Source organism: Budorcas taxicolor, chromosome 7, assembly GCF_023091745.1.
Source record: "Budorcas taxicolor isolate Tak-1 chromosome 7, Takin1.1, whole genome shotgun sequence".
Lineage (NCBI taxonomy): Eukaryota > Metazoa > Chordata > Mammalia > Artiodactyla > Bovidae > Budorcas > Budorcas taxicolor.
The window spans coordinates 57,362,334-57,384,347 of NC_068916.1; the positions used below are offsets into that span (position 1 = coordinate 57,362,334).

Below are 22,014 nucleotides of genomic sequence, written 5' to 3' on the forward strand. Positions count from 1 at the left end.
TGTGGGCTTAGCAGTTGTGGCACAGAGGCTTAGTTGCCCTGCATCATGTGGGATCCTCCTGGACCATGGATACTGAACCCACATTCCCTGCACTGGCGGGCGGATTTTTAACCATTGGACCACCAGGGAAGTCCCGGACCCTGGGCTCTTAACCTTCTTGATCTTCTACTGCTCTCATTGCCTGGGGGCTTGCTGGCTTCTTCCATGACCCCATAAGCCCTGTGAAGACAGGGACTGTCACGACTCCTTCCCTAAGACCACTCTAGCACAGGGCTTGGCATGACCAGTCTTTTAACTGTTTATTGAGGACTGAGCAAATGAATGCATGAAAATCACCCAGCTGAGAGACTGCTTACAGAGTGCCCCAATACTGCTTTTTACCTTTGCCAGTGAGGTAGTCTTCTCCCCTCGCTTCTGCTCCAGCCTTCCTGGGATTCCCTTTGACCTCCACGAGAACTTAATGTTTTGATTGGGAGGCTGTGTCTCACTAGCTAACCACAGCAGGAATCCAAGGACTTGTGGATGGTCCCACTTTATTGTGGTCTCAGGGTTCCCACACAAGGATGAGTTCAGGAGAAATGCCCTCTTCAACTCAAACCGACTACAGTAAGCCAAGTGATTGGGATTGTAACTGGGAGTTCTGAGATGGCACAAGGGGCTCTGGTGGGGAATAGTCTGTCCATCCAAGAGATCAGGCTTGACAGGGTAGGGAGTGGACTGGGAATCTGGAAACAATCACCAAACTCCTGTTTCTGATCCCACAGTGATCACTGCTTTTGAGTGATCTGAGTGATTCCTGCCTCACAGCGTCTGAGGCAGGAATTGGCGGAGGCACAGATCACCTTAGTTCTGCCACCAGCAGTTTAACCAATGGGGCGTGGAAGGTCTTACTTGGGGGGATGGTTAAACAGTAATAATAAGGTTAGGGTCAGGGGTTGGAGACCTCTGGGAGCCACTTGACCTCACTCTCTGCTTTGATGACAGAGGAAATTTGTTTTCCTGGTTAGCTGTCAGGCAATGTTTGGTTGCAGAGAGATGGTTTGTGAATATCCTCACTAGTGGAAAGAAACGACAAGATAGCTATGCATTCCCTTGAAAGAAGTACAGGATCAGGGTCAGGGCAGGTCTAGATAAAACATCTGACACAGTCACTCACAATGACTGTGTCACTTTTGAGTCTGTTCATCAACTAGAAAAATGGAATAGTGTATTTACCCATCAAGTGATTGTAAGGACTTAAAAAAGTGCCTTGCCCAACACCTGCTACCTAATAAGTGCTCATAATTATTGGTTTCCTTTTATTCCTTCCTTCCATCTATTTTTACATTTAAACAGTCCTTAGACATAGGAGTTTGATAAATATTTATTATTGGATGAATGAAAGAAATAAGGGGTAAGTCAGTTTTGGAAAATTGAAAATGTGTTTTAATAGAAGTAGAGAAATATTGATTTCATGCTCCCATGCCAAATCCATTCTTGCTTCAGTAACTCATATATGTTGTTCTCTCTCGGAAATGTGTGTGTGTGTTTTTGGCTGCACCATGGGCATCTGGAACTTTCCCAACCAGGTACTGAACCTAGGCCCCCTGCAGTAGAAATGCAGAGTCTTAACCCCAGGACCACCAGGGACGTCCATGTGTTTCATTTGTTGTTGAGAAAACTGCATTGGAGCTCTGCTTAGGAGTCACTTATTCCAAGAAACTTTTTCTTAACTACCAGTCCTCATGAGTTAACCATTTCCTTCTCTGTATCATTTCTGCATTGTATACATTGTAAATATGTCCCCAACACACATGGCTATCATCTCTGGGAGGGTGGTGACCAGTGGCTTACACATGTCAGGAACCCCAGCCCTGTGCCTAGGGCTGATACATACCAGGAGCTCAATAAATATTTAACCTTGATGAACTTACAGGATGTTACCGGAACTTGTTTTCTAATTTGTAACTTCCATCTCTCTCTCTCTCTATGTATATATTCTCCTCTCTCTTTTTGCAAACACACACACACACACACACACACACACACACACACACACACACACACGAGATGGGGAGAGAGGATAAGAACTCTGACCAAAATGTCTGGCTTTGGCACTTGTGAACTGTACAAACTTAGTCGAGTTATATCATCTCTTTGTTCCCTTATTTGTAAAATGGGAACAATTATGTATCTGTGTCTAGAGTTTTGGAGGTAAATGAATTAATACTTGGGAAATTTGTAGAACAAAGCTGGCCCATAGTAAACATTCAGTAAGTGTTAGCTACCCTCATATATAAAAAACAGTATTTTAAAAACTCTAGCTTTAGAGTATGAAACTTTGAGTTGGAGACCTGGTTCTACCACTTACTGGCTATGTGCCTTAGGCTACATTGAAAACTTGAGTCTATTTCCTCAGTGGCAAAAATGGAAATAACCCTGGCATGGATCTCATGGGGTTCAGAGAAGGAGATGAGGAGAAATCGGTCATATGTCCTCAGTGAATATTGTTGCTGTTACTATTCTGTGGGGTTTTAAGCTTATCAAAGCAGTTATACACAAATGAGTTTCTTGTGTCCCTTATCATCATTCCATGAGTGAGGGCTGATGGCTTTCTGACCGTTTTACAGGTGATGTGACTGATACAGGCAGTGAATAACTTGCCCAGGGTGCCCAGTTACTCCACAGAGCCAGGAGCAGGATCTGCGTTTCCTGTGCCCTTGATCCATGTTCTTTCCATTGACCAGGCGAGCCATTCCCATGGAAAGTGGCTCCTGAGACTTGACTTAGACATGCAGGGGCAAGAGGACAGTTAAGGCGTGACAGGCACAGTGTGTGACTGTTTCCCAGGGGTGAACCAGGGGCTGCTGTGTCTTTGAGGGTCGTGTTAAAACACACTATCCTCATCCACACACGGCCATAATGGAAGAAGACAAATTAGGAAGGTCTCCTCTATTCAGGCTGTGGACTCCAGTGTCCTCACAAAGCTTTATTATTAGGTCTACTAGGGCCTTCCTGACTCTTGGAGGCAGTCAGCAGAGGGGCTGATGAAAGAATGGGGCCCAGGGTTGGGGGTTCAGAGGGAAGCTTTGGGTAGTTGCTCTGTAGGTTTGAAGGAAAGGAAATGGTCTCCCACATTGTCGGTGATGAAGCATTTGAGGGTCTAACTTTTATTATAATGGGCCCTGCAGGTTCAAAAGAAATACAAGTGAGACAGTTGACTTGCTTCATCGGGTCACTGAACTAAAAGAACTGTAGTTTCACCTTTGTTCCTTTCATTGACAACTGTTTCACCTTACATGTGCTGGTTGCCTAATGCATATTGAGTTAATTACGAGGCCAATGAGAGGTTGAGAAATACTCCCCTGCCTCCCTAGTGCCAGACAGAAGACTGAAGGCAGAAGCCAGACATTAAGGAGTTAGGAAGCACAGGCTGCCTGCTGCCCGTTCACCTGTGGACACGCCATTGCTGCATGCTGCCTTGTGTCTTCCTTCTTTGTTTTGTTCAAACTCATCTTTTTCCTCTGGAAGTGTGGATGTCTGCCGAAGTTCAGCTTTGAACTGCTTGTTAAAATATCAGGAATGGACTGTTGCCCCAGGAACAGACTATTGCTGCAGGGCAGGCATCTGAGAGCCCAACAAGCTGTTGAAAAGGTGGTAAGTCAGCTTCCACATAACTCTGAGTGCCAGCTGGAAAAGGGACTGACTTCTAGGCACCATCAGCCAAGAAGATCACCAGCACTGGGGTGGAAGAAGATGGCAAGTGTAAATACCTGGTTCCATAACCGGCACAGAGCAGGTCATTGCTAAAGCATGGTGGTGGGCGCTGGTCTCTAGGGCCTTCCCCTCCTGTTTCCACATATGAGTCGAGGATGTTGGCTCTGGTGCCTCCTTTGTTTGGGGTAATGGGGAAGATGGTGGCCCTCTGTTCTTAGCATTGATGTCGTCTGCAAATTCCTCCTACTCTGCAGATCTCAAACTGTACATCTGTGTGCTGAAGGCACTGGGTTAGTGTACGAGCTTTGAGGTAAAGGCCACAGATAGGCTGTAGGTGGGCCTGTGAACCCCTTAAAGCTGTGACCAGAATTGTTTATGCATGTGTTCTGAGAAGCAAGCTTGACTCCCAATTTGTACTGACCATTGCAAGTCTCTAATGCCTCCAAAAGCTTCAGTGTTCTGCAGCATCAGAACTCAGTGTTTCCCAAGTTTGGTAAGCATGCATCCTGGGGTTCACAAATTGCCTGTAGGTGGTGAATGGGTGCATGTTTGTTTCGTTAATGGTTATGTGACTCTTTTAGTGTTAGAACAAAACATTAAAGCTGACATTTCAAGAACATTCTTTGTTGGGAGGAGGCTATGTCTTGCTTTTAGAAAAGGTGACTGAAGTGTGAAATGAGTAACAGTATAAAGGTAGGTCGATGCTAAATTTAGAGGAACAATGATTCATCCTGTCAGCTGGTACAGATAGAGGGGCTGAGTCTCAAGGAAGCAGAGAAAAGGCCATGAGGGAGTTGATGGTCAGCTCAGGACAGGAGCCTGCTGGTCCTTCTGTCTGTCCTGATACCATGATTCTGTGTGAGTTGGAGAAGTTTCTGTGGCTTTCTTGGATCTCCTCCAAGAACCTGGTCCCCGTCAGGCCAGGAATCCTGCCCAGAGAGTTTCCACCAGGACTTTTATTGCAGGAAAGATAAACACGGAGAAAAAAGGCATGTCTTCATCCATATGCTCCCTCAGTTTTGAGATGTGCTTTTTCATATTTTAACGTTTCTGAAATTGAGCCACGTCTTACAAAAGTGTTCGCTTAAGTAGATAGTTATTTCCTTGCCAAAAAGCTGTTATTAAGTGGGTAATAGCTTAGCCTTGAAAGATGGTTCTTTCACTATTTTTCTCTCTTCCAAAACAAATTACACTTGAAAGTTGGGACTTCTAATAAATATACAAAGCGAAAGAAAATTTCTCTTTGAAAGGAAAATCCTCATCTCAAGCCATTTCCTAGTCACTAAATGCAAGTCAGGGGAGATGAGTCATGGTGAGAGGAATGGAGACATGGGGCCCAGGCCCGGCTTGGAGGACCTCCCACTTCCTCCCTGAGCCTCCGTTTCAAATTTCTCCATCTTTTGAATTAATTTAGTCTCTTTCCCAGAGGTGCACCACAGAGAAACTTCTGGAAGTTACATGTCTGGATCCTCAATGGCAGGGGGCAGAAGTGGGTGGGGGGGGGGGGGGGTGATGAACCAGCCTCTACAGTTTCAAGCAGACTTCACTTTGATGTCAAAGCTTCTTGATTCCCCCATATTCCATTTCTGTAGAAGAGTCCTCTGGTCTGTGTTTTTGGTTAGTAAACTTATGGTGGGTCAGAAGCACTTGAATAGCCTTTACAGAGCAGCGTTTTCCATTGGCTGTTTTTGTTCTCGCTGTAGTGGAGATAGACGGAGTGTTACTTTGGGTTACAAAACCCAGGAAAGGGGGCGGGGGCTGCTTTGGGAGACACATTTTCTCAGGGAGGTGCCCCAGCCCATCAGCTTACTGCTGCATTTAGAAGCCAGATCATAAACAACAAGGACTCGGCCTTTAGAAGTCAAGGGAATAAATAAGCTGGAAAAGGGTGAAGGGAAAAAGCCAAGGAACGTGTAAGTAGAGGATTATATGGAGCCATTTAAAATGACAAAAAGCAAGAGTAACAAAGCGACAGATGGAATGTGGCCCCACAGGGCCCTGCCAAGCTAACTCTGAGAAGTGATGTGTTCTCTTGATGTCCCCTGAAGCATTCACGGGGTTTCCTGGCCAAATTCTCAGGCTGTTTCTATGGCGCTTACAAAAAAAGAATATAGCATTGCTGATGTGGTCCTTTCCCCTTCCCATTCTGCATCCTCTTTGCAGCCTCGTGAAATAAATCTCTGGCTCAAGCGAAATCATGAAAAAGAAAATGGAAAAAAAAAAAAAGTGCTGTAGGAGCAGGGGGGTGCTGACTGGTTCTGATTTGTCAAAAAACAAGGAGAATTTCTCTAAGAGTAAACAGTGTTTATTTTTCATTGAATTTTTTTTCAATCAAATGGAATTGCTTAATTAAAAAAAACTTATCTCTTTTCTCTTTAAATACTACAGACAACCTCATTTTATCTCAGCAGACACCTAGAAACAAAACACTGGACCCACCAGAGCAAACGGGGCAATAAAAGCATCAGAAATTCAAGTCAACTATGGAAGAGTTACTGTTAGCTGGCAGCTCTCAATTCTAAACAGAAGTGTCCCAGAACCTACTGGGTTTGACAAAAGTTTCTTAGAACTGGGGATGTGGGAAGGTTGGACTCCATGGACTTCTATTCCAATTGTCTCCTGCAGAGGGAAATTAAAGTCGATGCATCAAATGAACACCCAAAGAAACATTTAAAAACGTGTTTGACTAGTATTCAGTATGTGAGATTATTAAGTAATAACTTGTCCTCCTAGTTAACCTTGTCCTGGAATATATATAGGTTATTTGTAGCCGCCACCGCTATAATATTTTCTGAAGGATGCCAAGCTGTATGCAAGATCTTTTTGCTAAAGTCCAGACTGTCGACACTGATCTCATCTTTTCTCCGCTTGCCCCCCACGCACACTTTGCGTGGTTTTAGGATAGCTCGGGGTTTGCTGTTTTCCCTCGAGGCCTCAAGGGTGACATCGCGTTTGGTGTTTCGGTCAAACATCCTGAAGAAGTTGTTGTAGGAGCCTGTCATGATGACGCTGCAAGGCAGAGAGGAAACAGGGAGTGACTGAGTGCCGTAGACGTAGACTTGCTACAGCTAAGAGACCGAACACCGCAGCAGGCTTTGTAGTGTGACCAGTGACTTTAGAAGCACTAAGGAAAGCAAGCTCTTGGGCTGGGTGAAGGGTGATGATAGCCCTCTTTGTTATTTATCAATAGATTCCTTTAGGTTATTTTGTTCCATAAGTCAGTCTAGTGGTTTTAAGGATCCCAGCCCACCTCCTTCACATCAGGATTCTGAGGCTGCAGTCAAGTCATGAGAATAGGAACGCTGAAAATAGCTGTCCTTGTATCATGCTCGTTTAGAGCCTGGCAGTCGTAGGAGTGACTGTGCTGCCCAACTGATAAGGCTTTCTGGCATCAGCACTGAGGGATGCTGACATCGTACCCTCTTCCCGCTATGAACTAGATCGAAATTCTGCCTTTTCTGAAAACTTATCTAAAAAATGGATCTCATCTTGGTCTTGGGAGGGAGTAAACAAAAATTAGAATTTTAAAAGGATGTAGGATGAGGAAATAAGCCTTTGTAGTGGACTTACAGATGGTTGCCTACTTTTCTACAAGAGCTATCCATTCTCAGGAGTATCTCTCATTGATAAAGAGAGCAGGGGGTGCCAAGAGCCTCTCAGAAGCCATGGACCAACTCTACTTAATGGTGACAGGCCAAGGGAAACATAATGTCCCTCAAGCAGCACCCTCTTATGGCTGACCCCCGGAGAGGTGGGCTTGGCCTTATTTGTGGATGAGGCTCCAACTGGCTGGTTAGGATGGGAGAACACTGCATCTCGTTGTCTTGGGTTAGAGGAAGGTGAAGGAAAACTGACAAGACTGAGCCCTGGCCAGGGGGCTGAGTTTTTGGGTATTTGTTAGTTGTCCCGGAAATTAATCAAGGGCTAGATTTTGTTACCCTGGCCTGGGAAACCGATGCTATGAAATGTGTGTATCTGTCATAGGGTGAGCAATTATCATCTCATCACGTGGGGGTGCTGGGTGCTTTACCCCTAGCCTCATTTCCTTTTCCATCATTCCATGTTAAGGGATTTACACAGGAGGAAAAGTGAGTGCATGTATGGTGTCACACAGCCAGTAAGTAGCCAAGTTGGGCCTCCAGCCCACATCTGCCAGATGCTGGAGCACAAGCATTAAGCCATTTGGCCTTATTGCTTCCCACGCACTGACCTCTGCTTCCATTACCACCACCCGACTTGTTTTTAAACTGTAGGAGAAAGTCTTTTTTTGGGGAAAAAAAAAAAAGTAATCTCAACCTTATCTGGACCAAAAATAACATTTTCTCGGTTATGGAAAGAATCTGTAATGTGGTGGAAAGAATGTTCATTTTAGGATTTAAATTCTTCCTCTTGTCTCTACTACTTACAGTGATCTACCCAAGCTCCTGAACTAGTATCCGGCTGAGTCTCAGTTTCCTCAGCTGTAAAATGGGGACAGTGAAAGTAATTTTGATGGATGGTGGTCAGGATTAAAAAATCATGATGTGTGAAAGTACCTAGTAGGTATAGGTTTTGAGTCTTGGTTCAGATAGAAGGGGAACTTGAACAAAAAGAACCACAAATATTAAAAAAATCTATTCATAATGAACAATGAATAAATTACCGATGGAAATTAAAATAACAGGGCAGGGATAGCTACTTTTCCTCTGAGGGTCTTTGTTCAACTAAGTAACAGTTGCTTTGCTCTGGGCCCTCTGGCCTCCACCAACTGGGTGGTGTGATCTGGGTCATCTACCATGTGGTGACTCCTTCTAGGCCTGCTGAGTGGAAGGCTGGTTTTGGATCACTGGCCCAAAAAACCCAACAGGGGTCAGAGAGGTAGAGCCTGTGCTCACTAGAAGCTCACCCTGCTGAATGCTTTGCAGTGATAGAATTTCCCTGCTTTTCAGTAGGACTGCTGGTGCTGCCTTCACTAAGGAACAGCCCCTGGTACCCTGGGCTGGCTTCTGGAAATCACAGCAGCATCTATTCGTCAAGCCAAAAAGAAACTGCAGGGAGGTAATAGGAAGTACTGTTGAAACCAAAGGCCTCAAATAGTCATAAATCCCTTTGAGGGCACAGAATAAATGAGGCTGATGAGAATTCAGTTCATGACCACCAGGCCTTAGGCCAGTCTCTGCTGGCAGTTCGAGGGATAATTTCCCATCCAGACAGGACACTTTACAGTCATTGGAATGGTTCATCCTCAAAATTTGCCAGGGAAGCTTCATTTTAGGTGTATGGACCCAGCTCTGGGAGGGTCTTGCCTGTATAAGGTAGGATTTTTGTGAGGTTAAAGGGTCACCTGATCCAGTTCTGAAAGAGGAGTCCAGGATCTTACCCATCACCTGTTCCTTTCCAGACTTGACCCTGAGGTCACCTGCTGGGCCACATGGTGCAGCCCTGCCAGGCCTCAGGGCCGATTCTGATGGCTCTTTGGTTGTACCCCCTTAGTATACATGGCCCAGGACCAGTGCACGGAGAGGGCCCCCCGTGGAAGTTTCCCAGCCACCAGACCTTTCTTACCTGTCTGACCCATTCCACACACACTCAAATTTGTCAAAAATGCAGTCATTTTCATAGAGGGAGCACAGCTTGCTGCGGAGGTAGTCGTGAACCTGGAGGGGCAGGGAAAACACATTAAGAGGGTATTAATTATTAATATTTTTAAAAATGATTCCTCTGTGAGAAGCTCCTCTTTGAATGGGAGCTGTTCATTCTTCCAGTGTAAATGTGGCTTGAATCAGATAGTTCTGTGTCTTAGCCCTTCTCAGCCTTGGGGCTTTAAGACGGTTTGGTGAGTTGTTTACATGGCACATGTGGATTAAACAAACTCGCTTATATAGATGGTGGCATAGAACAGGGCACAGTAAGTAGGGGATTCCCATTTTCTACGCCTATTTATTTTTTACTTTTGGTCAGTATCTTTTAAAAAACTTAATTTATTTTTTGCCATGCAGCAGGGCGTGCGAGATCTTGGTTCCCCAACTAGGGATTGAACACATGCTCCCTGCAGAGGAAGTGCAGTCTTCACCGCTGGACCACCAGGGAAGTCTAAGCCCATTTAGACAGCACCATTCATTCAGCCTTTTATTCAATAAATATTTGTTGAATGCCAGCTCTATGCTTGGGATAGAGCCATGAACAGAATACCCTTGGGGTGCTTTCCTTCCAGTGCTGGGGAAGAGACTGTGTAGCCAAGTAAATACATAAGATATTTTCTTTTTTTTTGATTTTTAAATTTTATTTGTTAACTGGAGTATAATTGATTGCTTTACAGTGTTGTATTTCTGCTGTGAAATAACAAGTATAAGATATTTTAGATGGTGATAAAATGAGAACAAAAAAAAAGTGGAAAAAGGGTAGTGGGAGCTCTGGGGGATTATTTATACAGGGCGAGTAGTCAAGTTCACCTGAGAAGGCGACACTGGAGCAGGAACCTGGAGAAAATGAGTGCATCTCAGTGGTATCTGGGGAAAGGCTTTCCAAGGATAAATGAAAGTGTTAGTCACTCAGTCGTGTCCAATTCTTTGTGACCCCATGGACTGTAGCCAGGCTTCCCTGTCCCTGGAATTCTCCAGGCAAGAATACTGGAGTGGGTTGCCATGTCCTTCTCCAGGGGATCTTCCCGACCCAAGGATGGAACCTGGGTCTCCCGCATTGCAGGCAGTTTCTTTACCACTGAGCTACTAAGCATTGAGAACAGCTAATACAATGGCCCAGAGGCAGGAGTCCTGGAGGCAGTGGGGTAGAGGGTGGCAAGGAGCAGAGTGGGGGGCCTCAGCGTGTGCCAACCAGTTCCCATAGGCCCCTTACTCTGAGTGATGTGAACAGACGTCATGGGACGGGTGCTGCGCCTGCCGTATTGTGACAGACTGTAAACCCCTGCAGGGCCAAAGGCCGGGTGTAACCTGCTCAACTGATGATGGTTTGGACCAAGGTGAGCAGTGGTGGGAGGTCGTCAGAGTCTTGCCGAGTTTGGAAGGACAGTTGATAGGACTTGCGGATGGAGCCACTGTCAAGTGCGGAAAGGAAAATGGGAGTCAGAGATGGCTCCTGAATCGTGCTTTTGAGCAAGCAGAAGGATGGAGTGGCCATGTTCACTTTGGGGTTGGATAATTTGGAAATGTCTGTGCAAGGGGGGAATGCCCAGTAGACGCTGGTGTGCACAGTGCAGCCCTGGATTATGTGGCAATCCTCTCCTGGTTCATTTTTCAGTGAAATAAGAAGCAAGGTTATCGGCTGAGCGTGAAAAAGGCCAGGGGCGGGGAGGTGGTTGGCAACAGTGCTTGGCTCCTGGAAGGCACTGAGGGCTGCTTGAAGTTGTTGAATGTGAATTTATTTTTTAAAACATTTTGTCTATGCCACCTTTGTTGTGGCACTCGGGATCTTTAGTTGGGGCATGCAGACTCTTAGTTGTGGCATGGTCTAGTTCCCTGACCAGGGATTGAACCCCAGCCTCCTGCATTGGGAGTGCAGAATCGTAGCTGCTGGACCAGTAGGGAAGTCCCCAGGTATGAATTTTATTGTTTTATTTATTTTCAATTTTTAATTTGAGGCTAATTACTTTACAATGTTGTGGTGGTTTTTGCCATACATTCGAATGAATCAGCCATGGGTGTACATGTGTTCCCCATCCTGAACCTCCCTCCCACCTCCCTCCGCATCCCATCCCTCAGGGTCATCTCTGTGCACCAGCCCTGAGCACCCTGTCTCATGCATTGAACCTGGACGGGCAATCTATTTCACATATGATAATATACATGTTTCAGTGCTATTCTCTCAAATCATCCCACCCTCGCCTTCTCCCACAGAGTCCAAAAGTCTGTTTACATCTGTGTCTCTTTTGCTGTCTTGCATATAGGGTCATCGTTACCATCTTTCTAAATTCCACATATATGTGTTAATATACTGTATTGGTGTTTTTCTTTCTGGCTTACTTCACTCTGTATAATAGGCTCCAGTTTCATCCACCTCATTAGAACTGATTCAAGTGTATTCTTTTTAATGGCTGAGTAATACTGCATTGTGTATATGTACCGCAGCTTTCTTATCCATTTGTCTGCTGGTGGACATCTAGGTTGCTTCCATGTGCTGGCTATTGTAAACAGTGCTGCGATGAACATTGGGGTACACGTGTCTCTTTCAATTCTGGTTTCCTTGGTGTGTATGCCCAGCAGTGGGATTGCTGGGTCATATGGCAGTTCTATTTCCAGTTTTTTAAGGAGTCTCCACACTGTTCTCCATAGTGGCTGTACTAGTTTGCATTCCCACCAACAGTTCCTTTTTCTCTGCACCCTCTCCAGCATTAATTGTTTGTAGATGTTTTGATAGCAGCCATTCTGACCACTGTGAGATGGTACCTCATTGTGGGTTTGATTTGCATTTCTCTGATAATGAGTGATGTTGAGCATCTTTTCGCGTGTTTGTTAGCCACCCAGATGTGAATTTCAAATAAGTCTGGTCAGCATGGTTGGGTGTTTCTCTCCAGCTGCGTTCAGCAACTCAGGTGAGTATGGCAAGTAGGCCGATGATTGAGGCTTGGAGCATAGTAATCTGGGTGCCATTTTCAGTTCTTCCTGAGATCCATTGTGGGGAGTGGTAATGACATTAGGCATACGTAATATGCCAGCTTGTTGTTATTAGCTGGGCTCTTTATCCATAAGATCTCATCTCATCTCTAATATCATCTTAGGTTGTGGGTACTATCATTCTCTTCACTTTAATGGAGCATGCACGGCAGCGTATGACATCACGTGTCCAAGATCACACAGCAGAGGAAATAACAGAATGGGAAGTGAACCAGGGGTCTGGGTTCTGGTGCACCTGCTCCTGCCAGCTCTAGCAGTCTGCCTCCCACTCGCTCTGCCTCATTGGACTCGCCTTATGTAGTCTCAGTCCTAGACAGCTGGGATGATGAACTGAAGTGAGGCCAAGAGGCAGGCAGAACTGGGTGAAGGCAGAAAGATGTCATGGAAAGCACAGTTTGACTTGGTTTAGATGAAGAGTGATGGTTCATGATCTCTCTCTCTGCAGCCTGGGCCCCTCTCCTCCCTTGTGCTAGGGTTCTGTCAGATGCTGAGCTCAGAGGCTCAGCTGTGTGCTTAGCCCTGGGCAGAGGAATAAGGTCAGATTCATTCCATGTTCCATTAGATGTTTGGGATATTTGAAAAGCTCTTATTTGGACAGAGTAAAGATTTCTAACTCTGCAAATTAACTTCCTTCACCCTTACACTTGTGTTCCCAAATAGCTCTGGTCCTTTTCCAGGGTATCTGCTTCAGGGTTATGGTGACAAGTGAATCCATTGGCAGCTGGGCTTATGGCTTTGTTAGATGGGGAGAATGAGGGCGAGGCTTGTGTCCTAAGCTTCGGAATTCTGCCATAAATTAACTCACTGTCCTCCCTTCCTTTCCTACCACCTCTTGTGCCTATTAGGAGTGTCTCAGATCTGATAGGGAAGGCCATTTTGTTTGTAGGGCCATTTCTGCTTGTTGAAGTTCTCTAGTTATTGTGAAGAATCTTTAAGTAAAGCAGAAGAGTCCCAGGACAAAGAGAGGGCTGATGCTAGATCTTCACAAACTTTTTCTAAAAAGGGCCAAATTGTAAATATTTATACTTTGTGGGTCATGTAGCCTCAGTTACAACTATCCAACTGTACCTTTGTAATGCAAAAGTAGCCATAATACATAAATGAATGAGTTAAGAGTTGTGTTCCAATAAGACTTTATTTACAAATACAGGTGGCAACTTCTGGGTCATAGTTTGCCTAACCCTTGACTATAAGTCTTGACTCTAATTCCCTTTCTCCCCAGTTAGCAGACTGTTTCCTTGAAAGAAAGGGATGGGGGAGGTAAGGACATCCACTGGGGTCGTACTTTCTTCTGATGGTTGGAAGATATTGGCCTCAAGAATTGATCTATTTTCTAGAAAGCAAGCCTAATTCTTGCCTTTTCTTGACTTTATCATTGACTTGCTTCCAAGATCTGTGTAACAGAGGGAGACGAGGAGGAGTGGGCTTCTGAAGGGGAACAGTGGCAGGCTGGAATTAATCCGGTAGGCAAAGGAAGCCACGTTTGTTATCCTCATACTCGAGATCTCTTACCTTTTGGAGGAAAAAGATGAGCAAAATAGATCCTCTTTTAAATTTTATCTCTCCCTACTCTTTCCTTTTATCTGTTATGGGGCACTTTTTTTTTTTAATATTTCCTCAAACTTTTATTTATTTTTTTGAGGACCATCTTTTAATTGAAGTTTTAGTTGAGTTACAGTGTTGTGTTACTTTCAGGTATATTTTTATTCAGATTGTTTTCCCTTGTAGGTCATTACATAAAATATTGAGTATAGTTCCCTGTGCTATACAGTAGGACTTGGTTGGTTGTATCTTTTATCTTCTATATGCTGCTGCTGCTGCTGCTAAGTTGCTTCAGTCGTGTCTGACTCTGTGCGACCCCATAGACGGCAGCCCATCAGGCTCCTCTGTCCCTGGGATTCTCCAGGCAAGAACACTGGAGTGGGTTGCCATTTCCTTCTCCAGTGCATGAAAGTGAAACGTGAAAGTGAAGTCGCTCAGTCGTGTCCGACTCTTAGAGACCCCATGGACTGCAGCCTGCCAGGCTCCTCCATCCATGGGCTTTTCCAGGCAAGAGTACTGGAGTGGGCTGCCATTAGTGTAAATATGTCAATCCCAAACTCCTAATTTATCCCCCCTGCCTTTTCCCCTTTGGTAACTATAAATTTGTTTTCTATGTCTGTGTGTCTATTTCTGATTCATATGTAAGTTCATTTGTATTATTTTTTTGTAGAGTCCACATATAAGTGATATCATACAATATCTATCTTTCTCTGACTTATTTTGCTTAGTATGATAATTTCTAGGTCCATTCATGTCATTGCAAATGGCATTATTTCATTCTCTTTTTGGCTGAATATGTATATGAATCTGCCTGCCAATGCAGGGGAGGCAGGTCTGTGGGTTCGATCCCTAAATAGGGAAGATACTCTGGAGAAGGAAATGGCAGCTCACTCTAGTATTCTTTCCTGGGAAATCCCACAGACAGAGGAGCCTAGTGGGCTACAGTCTATGGTGTTGTAAGAGTCGGACATGACTTAAGTGACTAAACCACCACCACATGTATATATACACACCAATCTTTTTCTTTATACCAATATGTCTTTCAAAATTCCATTCATCTGGAATTTTATCTTACAGAAACACCACAGGTGAGTGATAAATATCAAAACATGTGTGCTTTGGAAGTGTGGGTCCCTTAGTGGAGGAACCTCATTACCAAGAACTCTATAACTAAAAGTCAGGAAGGATTCAAGGAGAGAACCTAGTCTGAGCCCTTATTTTCTCCTCTCAGTATCTATGTTCCCGGGAACTTCTGGCAACTCCAGGTGAGGACATCTACAGGAGAAGATCAGTAACTATGAAGGTATGCTGCATAGAATACATACATACATACATACATACATATGTATATATGAAAGTGAAAGTCACTCAGGTCCAACTCTTTGCGACCCCATGGACTGTATAATCCGAGGAATTCTCCAGGAGAGGATATTGGAGTGCGTAGCCTTTCCCTTCTCCAGGGGATCTTCCCAGCCCAGGGATCGAACCCAGTTCTCCTGCATTGCAGGCGGATTCTCTACCAACAGAGCCACAGGGGAAGCTCGCTCTCTCTATGTGTGTGTATAAATATCTTCTGTCGTAAAGAGAAATCTTAGGCAGAGAACATCAACCATTCACTATCAGAGGAGAGAAAAAAGTAAGACACAGACACAAAAAGCATCTAGAGAGCAAAGTAAGAGGGAACTTAAGACTCATCCTATTAGCTGTTTCTCTCTTCATGTTTCAAATATTGTTTCTTTGCTCTGTTCCTATGAGCTTGGGCATGACACTCTTAACACTAGGCTGAGTCTCCCAACACAGAGATTCTTACATCATGTACTTGTGGAGCCTGCTGTGTATAGCTGATAGACCATTCTAGCCTGGCAAGATTAAACTCTGTTGCTTTGTTCTTCTATTTCAGGGGTTGACAAATTTTTTCTGTGAAGGGTCAGACAATAATATTTTAGGCTTTGTGAACCATAGGTCTCTGTCACAATGACCCAGCTCTGCCCTTGGAGCATGTAGGCTACTGTAGACAATAGGTAAATGACCAGGTGTGACTGATTCAATGAAACTGTTTTTCCAAAAACAGATGCGGGGCTAGATTTGGCCCACAGGTTTGTCAACTCCCGTTCTACAGGAGAATGTGGAAACAGCTCATTATACTTAAGTCTGCAGCTTCTTATTCTTGGAAACATGCTTGAGATCAGCTGATGGATATATTAAGAGACCTAGGAGTATCACCTGTATGTCTCCCTGCTCAGGGGAGGCACAAATAGTTGATGACAGAATTCCTAAACACTGGCCCAGTCCTTAAAATTTGTTTAAATTTTATTTTTATTTACATTAGAGTATAGTTTATCAACAATGTTGTGTTAGTTTCAGGTATAAAGCAAAGTGATTCAGTTACATATATATCTATTCTCTTTCAGACTCTTTCCCCATACAGGTTTTTACATAATACTGAATATAACCCCCTATGCTATTCAGTAGGACCTTCTTCATTGTCTGTTTTATATATAGCAGTGTGTATATGTTAATCCCAAACTCCAATTTATATATTTAATACTCCCCCCTTTCCCATTTTGTATACATACATATCTACTTTTTATCAGATTCTTTTTCCTTAGAGATTATTACATATTGAGTATAGTTCATGTAGATTCATGTTGGTTGTCTCTTTTATATAAAGTAGTATGTATGTATCAGTCTCAAATTCTTAATTTATCCTTCCCACCCTTTCTCCCGTAACCAAAATTGTTTTCTATGTCTGTAGGATTATTTGTTTTGTATATGAAATTTCATTTGTATAATTTTCTTTTAGAACCTCCGTATAAATATCATATTTGTCTAACTGTGGCTTATTTAGTATGATAATCTCTGCATGCATCCATGTTGCTGCAAATGGCAATATTTCATTCTGTTTTTACAGCTGAGTATTAATTCCATTGTGTGTGTATGTACACACACGCACACATATACACGATATCTTCCCTATCGATTTATCAGAGACAGATGATGGACATATAGGTTGCTACCATGTTTTGGCTGCTGTAAATAGTGCTGCTATGAATACTGCAGTGCATATTTCTTTTCAGATTATGGTTTTCTCTGGATATATGCATGGGAATGGGATAGCTGGATCACGTGGTAACAGTCTTTTTAGTTTTTTAAGGAACTTCCACAGTGGCTGTACCAGTTTACATTCCTACCAACGGAAAGGAGCACTTTTAAGGGAAGGCATACATATGAGTGTGCTGAGCAGGGAGAAACACTTGGCTAAGCAGGTTTCTGTAATGCAGGCTTCTTAAAGTTCTGCAGTAATCAATGAATTATAAAATTATAAGAGGGAAATAGAATATTAATTCAGTATATTCACTCCAAATTTATATTTTTGGTAGTGGGTGTACCAAATAGTGCAATGAAGATAAGTAGGATTGAAGAGGGCAGAGCAATGAGGGTTATCATTTGGGCAGTGGTGTTTCTTTTAAGATCTAGCTCAGCCTGTCCCCTTCTTTATGATCCGTTGCTGACCATTCCCCTTTGGCATTTGTCTTAACAGAAACACCACAGGTGAGTGGTAAATATCAAACCATGTGTGGTTTGAAAATGTGGGCCCCTTATTGCAGGGACCACATTACCGAAAACTGTAACTAAGTCTCAAAAGACAAAAGTCAGGAAGGCCTCAAAGGAAGACCCTGGTCTGAGCCCTTATTTTCTCCTCCCAGCACTTACATTCTGGGAGCTCCTGACTGCCTTCAAGTGAGGAGAGCTACAGGACAAGATCATTGGCTATGAAGGTATGCTGCATATATATTCTGTTGTAGAAAAAAACTTAGGCAAAGAAGATCAACTGTTCACCATCAGAGGGGAGAAAAAGGTAAGACACAGACATAAGAAGAAGCATCTAGAGAGCAGAGTAAGAAAGAACTTAAGACTTGTCCTATTTGATGCTTCTCTCTTCATGTTCCAAATATTATTTCTGCACTCTTTTTAGTTTTTTAAGGAAACTCCATACTGTTCTTCATAGTGGCTGTACCAATTTACATTCTCACCGACTGAAGGGAGCACTTTTAAGGGAAGGCATACTTGTGAGTATTCTGAGCAGGGAGAGAACAGGTTTTGGAAACACCTGGTTAAGCAGGCTTCTATGAGGTAGGCTTCTCAGAGTTCTGCAATGATCAAGGAATTATAAAATTATAAGAGGGGAATAGAATGTTATTTCATTTTAGTATAGTCACCCCAAATTTCTGTTTTCAGTAGGGGGAGTACCAAATAGTGCCTTGAAGATAATTAGAATTGAAGGGGAAGAGCATTAAGGGTTAAGAATGGGGCAGTGGTGTGCCATTTAAGGTCTGGCTCAGCCTGTCCCCTTCTTTAGGAACCATTACTGACCATTCCCCTATGAAATTTGTCTTACAGGAACATCACAGGGGAGTGGTAAGTATCAGACAAAGCATGTGCACTTTGAAAATGTGGGCCCCTTATTGCAGGAACCACATTACCAGGAGCTCTGTAACTAAGTCTTAAAAGACAACAGTCAGGAAGGACTCCAAGGGAAAACCTAGTCTGAGCCCTTATTTTCTCCTCCCAGCACCTACATTCTGAAGCTCCTGACTGCCTTCAGGTGAGGACATCTATAGGAAAAGGTCATCGACTATGAAGGTATGCTGCATATATATATTCTATTGTAGGAAAAAGCTTAAGTAAAGAAGATCGGGTTTTTGCCATCAGAGGAAAGAAAAAGGTAAGACACAGACTCAAGAAAGATCTAGAGAGCAGGGCAAGAAAGAACTTAAGACTCATCCTATTAGCTGCTTCTCTCTTCATGTTTCAAATATCGCTCTGTGCTCTGTTCCTATGAGCTTGGGTGTGGCCCCCTTGACACTAGGCTGAGCCTCACAACTCAGACGTGCTCACATCATGGACTTGTGGAGCCTGCTGTCGTATGACTGATCGACCACTGTAGGCCTGGCAAGATTAGACTCTCTCGGTTTGTTCTACTTCAGGGGTTGACAAACTTTTCCTGTGAAAGGTCAGACAATAAATGTGTTAGGATCTGTGAGCCACAATGTCAGTGACCCAACTCCATCATTACAGGATGAAGGCAGCTACAGACAATAGTTATACGATCAGGTGTGGCTAAGTCAATGAAACTGCTTTTATAAAATATAGGGGGCTGGATTTGGCCCACAGGTCACAGTTTGTCAACCCCTGTTCATAGAAAAAGGTGAAACTAGGTCATCATGCTTAAGGCTACAGCTTCGTATTCCTGGAAACATGCTTGAGATCAGTTGATGGGGATGTATGAAGAGACCTAGGAGTATCACCTGTATGTCTCCCTGCTCAGGGAAGGTGCTAGTAGTTAATGACAGAATGCCTACACGCTGGAGCAGTCCTTATAATCTTTTTAATTTTAATTTTATTTTGGAGCGTAAAATTTGTAAAATGTTTATTTTATAGTTGATTTGCAATGTTGTGTGTTTCAGGTGTACAGCAGAGTGATTCAGTTACATACATATATCTATCTTTTTCAGATTCTTTTCCCATATAGGCTATAATATTGTATATAGTCCCCTGTGCTATTCAGTAGGAACTTCTTGGTTATTTTATATATATATACGGCAGTGTGTATATGTTAAATGCAAACTCCAAATTTATCCCCTCCCTTTTTCATTTGGTAACCATAAATTTGTTTTCTATGTCTGTGGGTCTATTTCTCTTTTATATATAAGTTCATTTATATCATTTTTTTGAATCCTTGTTAAAGTGTCATCATATTAGCCTTTCTCTGGCTTATTTCTTTTCTCTATGTCTAAACATACTGCAAGTGGCTGGAGTAATATTCCATTGTGTGTGTATATACACACACATATATATACACACACACATACCTACACCACATGCTCTTCTTCCTTCATCAGTGACTGATGATGGACATTTAGTTTGCTTTCATGTCTTGTCTATTGTAAACAGTGCTAGGAACCGTGGGGTGCATGTGTTTTTTCAAATCATGATTTTCTCCAGATGTATGCCCAGGAGTGGGACTGCAGGGTTATATGGTAACTATCTTTTCATATTTTTAAGGAACTTCCATACTGCTCGCCACAGTGGCTGTACTCGTTTGGATTCCCACCAGCTGTTCAGAGCACTTCTATAGCAAAGGCATACATAACTAGTGTTCTGAGCAGGGAGAAATGCTTGGTTAAGCAGGCTTCTCAAGAGTTCTGCAATGATGAAGGAATTATAAAATTATAAGAGGGGAATAGAATATTATTTTATTTTAATATAAGCACCCCAAATATCTGTTTTTGGTAGAGGGAGAACCAAATACTGCCCCAAAGATAATTAGGATTGAAGGAGGCAGGGCAGTAACGTTATAAATTGGGCAGTTGTGTGCCTTTTAAGATCTGGCTTAGTCTGTGCCCTTCTTTGTGAACCATTCTTGACCCCTAACCATTCCCCTTTGGCTTTTTTTTTTTTAACAGAAACACTACAGGTGAGTGGAAGTGTGGACCTGTTATTGCAGGAACCACATCACCAAGAACTCTATGACTATGTGTTAAAAGACAAAAGATGGGAAGGAACAGCACAGTCTGAGCCTTTGTTTTCTCCTTCAAGCATCTACATTCTGGGAGCTCCTGACTAATTCCAAGTGAGGACATCTATAGGAGAAGATCATTAAGTATGAAGGTATGCTGCATATATATATTCTCTCATAAAAAGAAATCTTCGGCAAAGAACACTGATTATTCACCATCATTCACCATCAGAGGAGAGAAAAAGGTAAGACTCAGACACAAGAAGCACGTAGAGAGCAGAGTAAGAGGGAGCTTAAAGCCTGTCGTATTAGATGCTTCTCTCCATGTTCCAAATATTGCATTGCTCTGCTCCTATGAGCTTGGGTATGGCCCTCTTAACACTACGCTGTCTCCCAACACAGAGGTTCTCACTTGACATACTTGTGGAGCCTGCTGTGTATAGCGGATAGACCACTCTAGCCTGGCAAGGTTAGACTCTATTGGTTTGTTCTTCTATTTCAGGGGTTGGCAAACTTTTACTGTAAAGGGTCAGACAATAAATATTTTAGGCTTTGTGAGCCATATGGTCTCTGTCACAATGACCTGACTCTGCCCTTGTAGGCAACTAGACAATCGGTAAATGACCCAGTGTGCTGGTTCAATAAAACTCCTTTTCAAAAAACAGATGTGGGGCTGGATTTGGCCCACAGGTCAGTTTGTCAACCCCTATTCTATAGGAAAATGTGAAAATAGTTCATTATATTAATACTTAAGGCTAAGCTTCTTATTCCTGGAAACATGCTTGAGATCAACTGATAGATGTATGAAGACACCTAGAACTATCACCTGTGTATCTCCCTGCTCAGGCGAGGTGCCAGTAATTGATGACAGAGTTCCTTCCCACCAGACCAGTCCTTATACTTTTTAAAAAATATAATTTTGATTTTATATTATAGTTGATTTATAATGTGTTGGTTTCAGGTGTACAGCACAGTGATTCAGTTATACATTATGCATTGTTTTTTAGATTCTTTTCCTATACAGGTTATTATATAATATTGAATATAGTTTCCTGTGCTATTCAGTAGGACCTTCTTGATTCTCTATTTTATATATACAGTAGTGTGTTTATGTTAATCCCAGACTCCAAATTTATCTCCCCTTTCCCCATTTGGTAACCATAAATTTGTTTTCTACTTCTGTGGGACTATTTCTGTTTTGAGTATAAATTATTTCTATCATTTAAAAAAAAATCCCCATATAAATGATAACATACGATATTTGTCTTTCTCTGGCTTGCTTTACTTAGTATGATAATATTAGGAACATCCGTGTTGCTGCAAATGGCTGAATAATATATCCCTGTACGTATATATGTAAGGTATGCGTGTGTGTATATATACACACACCCCACATCTTCCTTATCCATTCATCAGCAACAGGTGATGGATAGTTAGGCTGCCTCTATGTCTTAGCTATTGTAAATAGTTCTATGGGCGGGTGCATGTATCAAGTTATGATTTTCTCTAGCTGTATGCCCAGGAGTGGGATTGTTCAGTCGTATGTTAACTCGCCTTTTAGTTCTGCAATGAACCTCCATACTGTTCCCTACAGTGTCTGTAATGGTTTACATTCCTACCAGCTGTACAGAGCACTTTTAAGGTAAG

At 43.0% G+C, this 22,014-nt stretch overlaps 1 protein-coding gene across 1 annotated transcript in view; it reads right to left on the reverse strand.

Moving 5' to 3' along the window:
- Nucleotides 1–6,425: 6,425 nt before the first annotated feature.
- PPP2R2B (protein phosphatase 2 regulatory subunit Bbeta) overlaps nucleotides 6,426–22,014 on the reverse strand; it is a 481,896-nt gene continuing 466,307 nt past the window's right edge. Inside the window, exons 9-10 of the mRNA XM_052643667.1 lie at nucleotides 9,241–9,332; nucleotides 6,426–6,705 (exon numbers count right to left, since the gene is read on the reverse strand). Coding sequence (XP_052499627.1) covers nucleotides 6,426–6,705; nucleotides 9,241–9,332 — 372 coding nt within the window. The remainder of the gene's footprint in view (nucleotides 6,706–9,240; nucleotides 9,333–22,014) is intronic.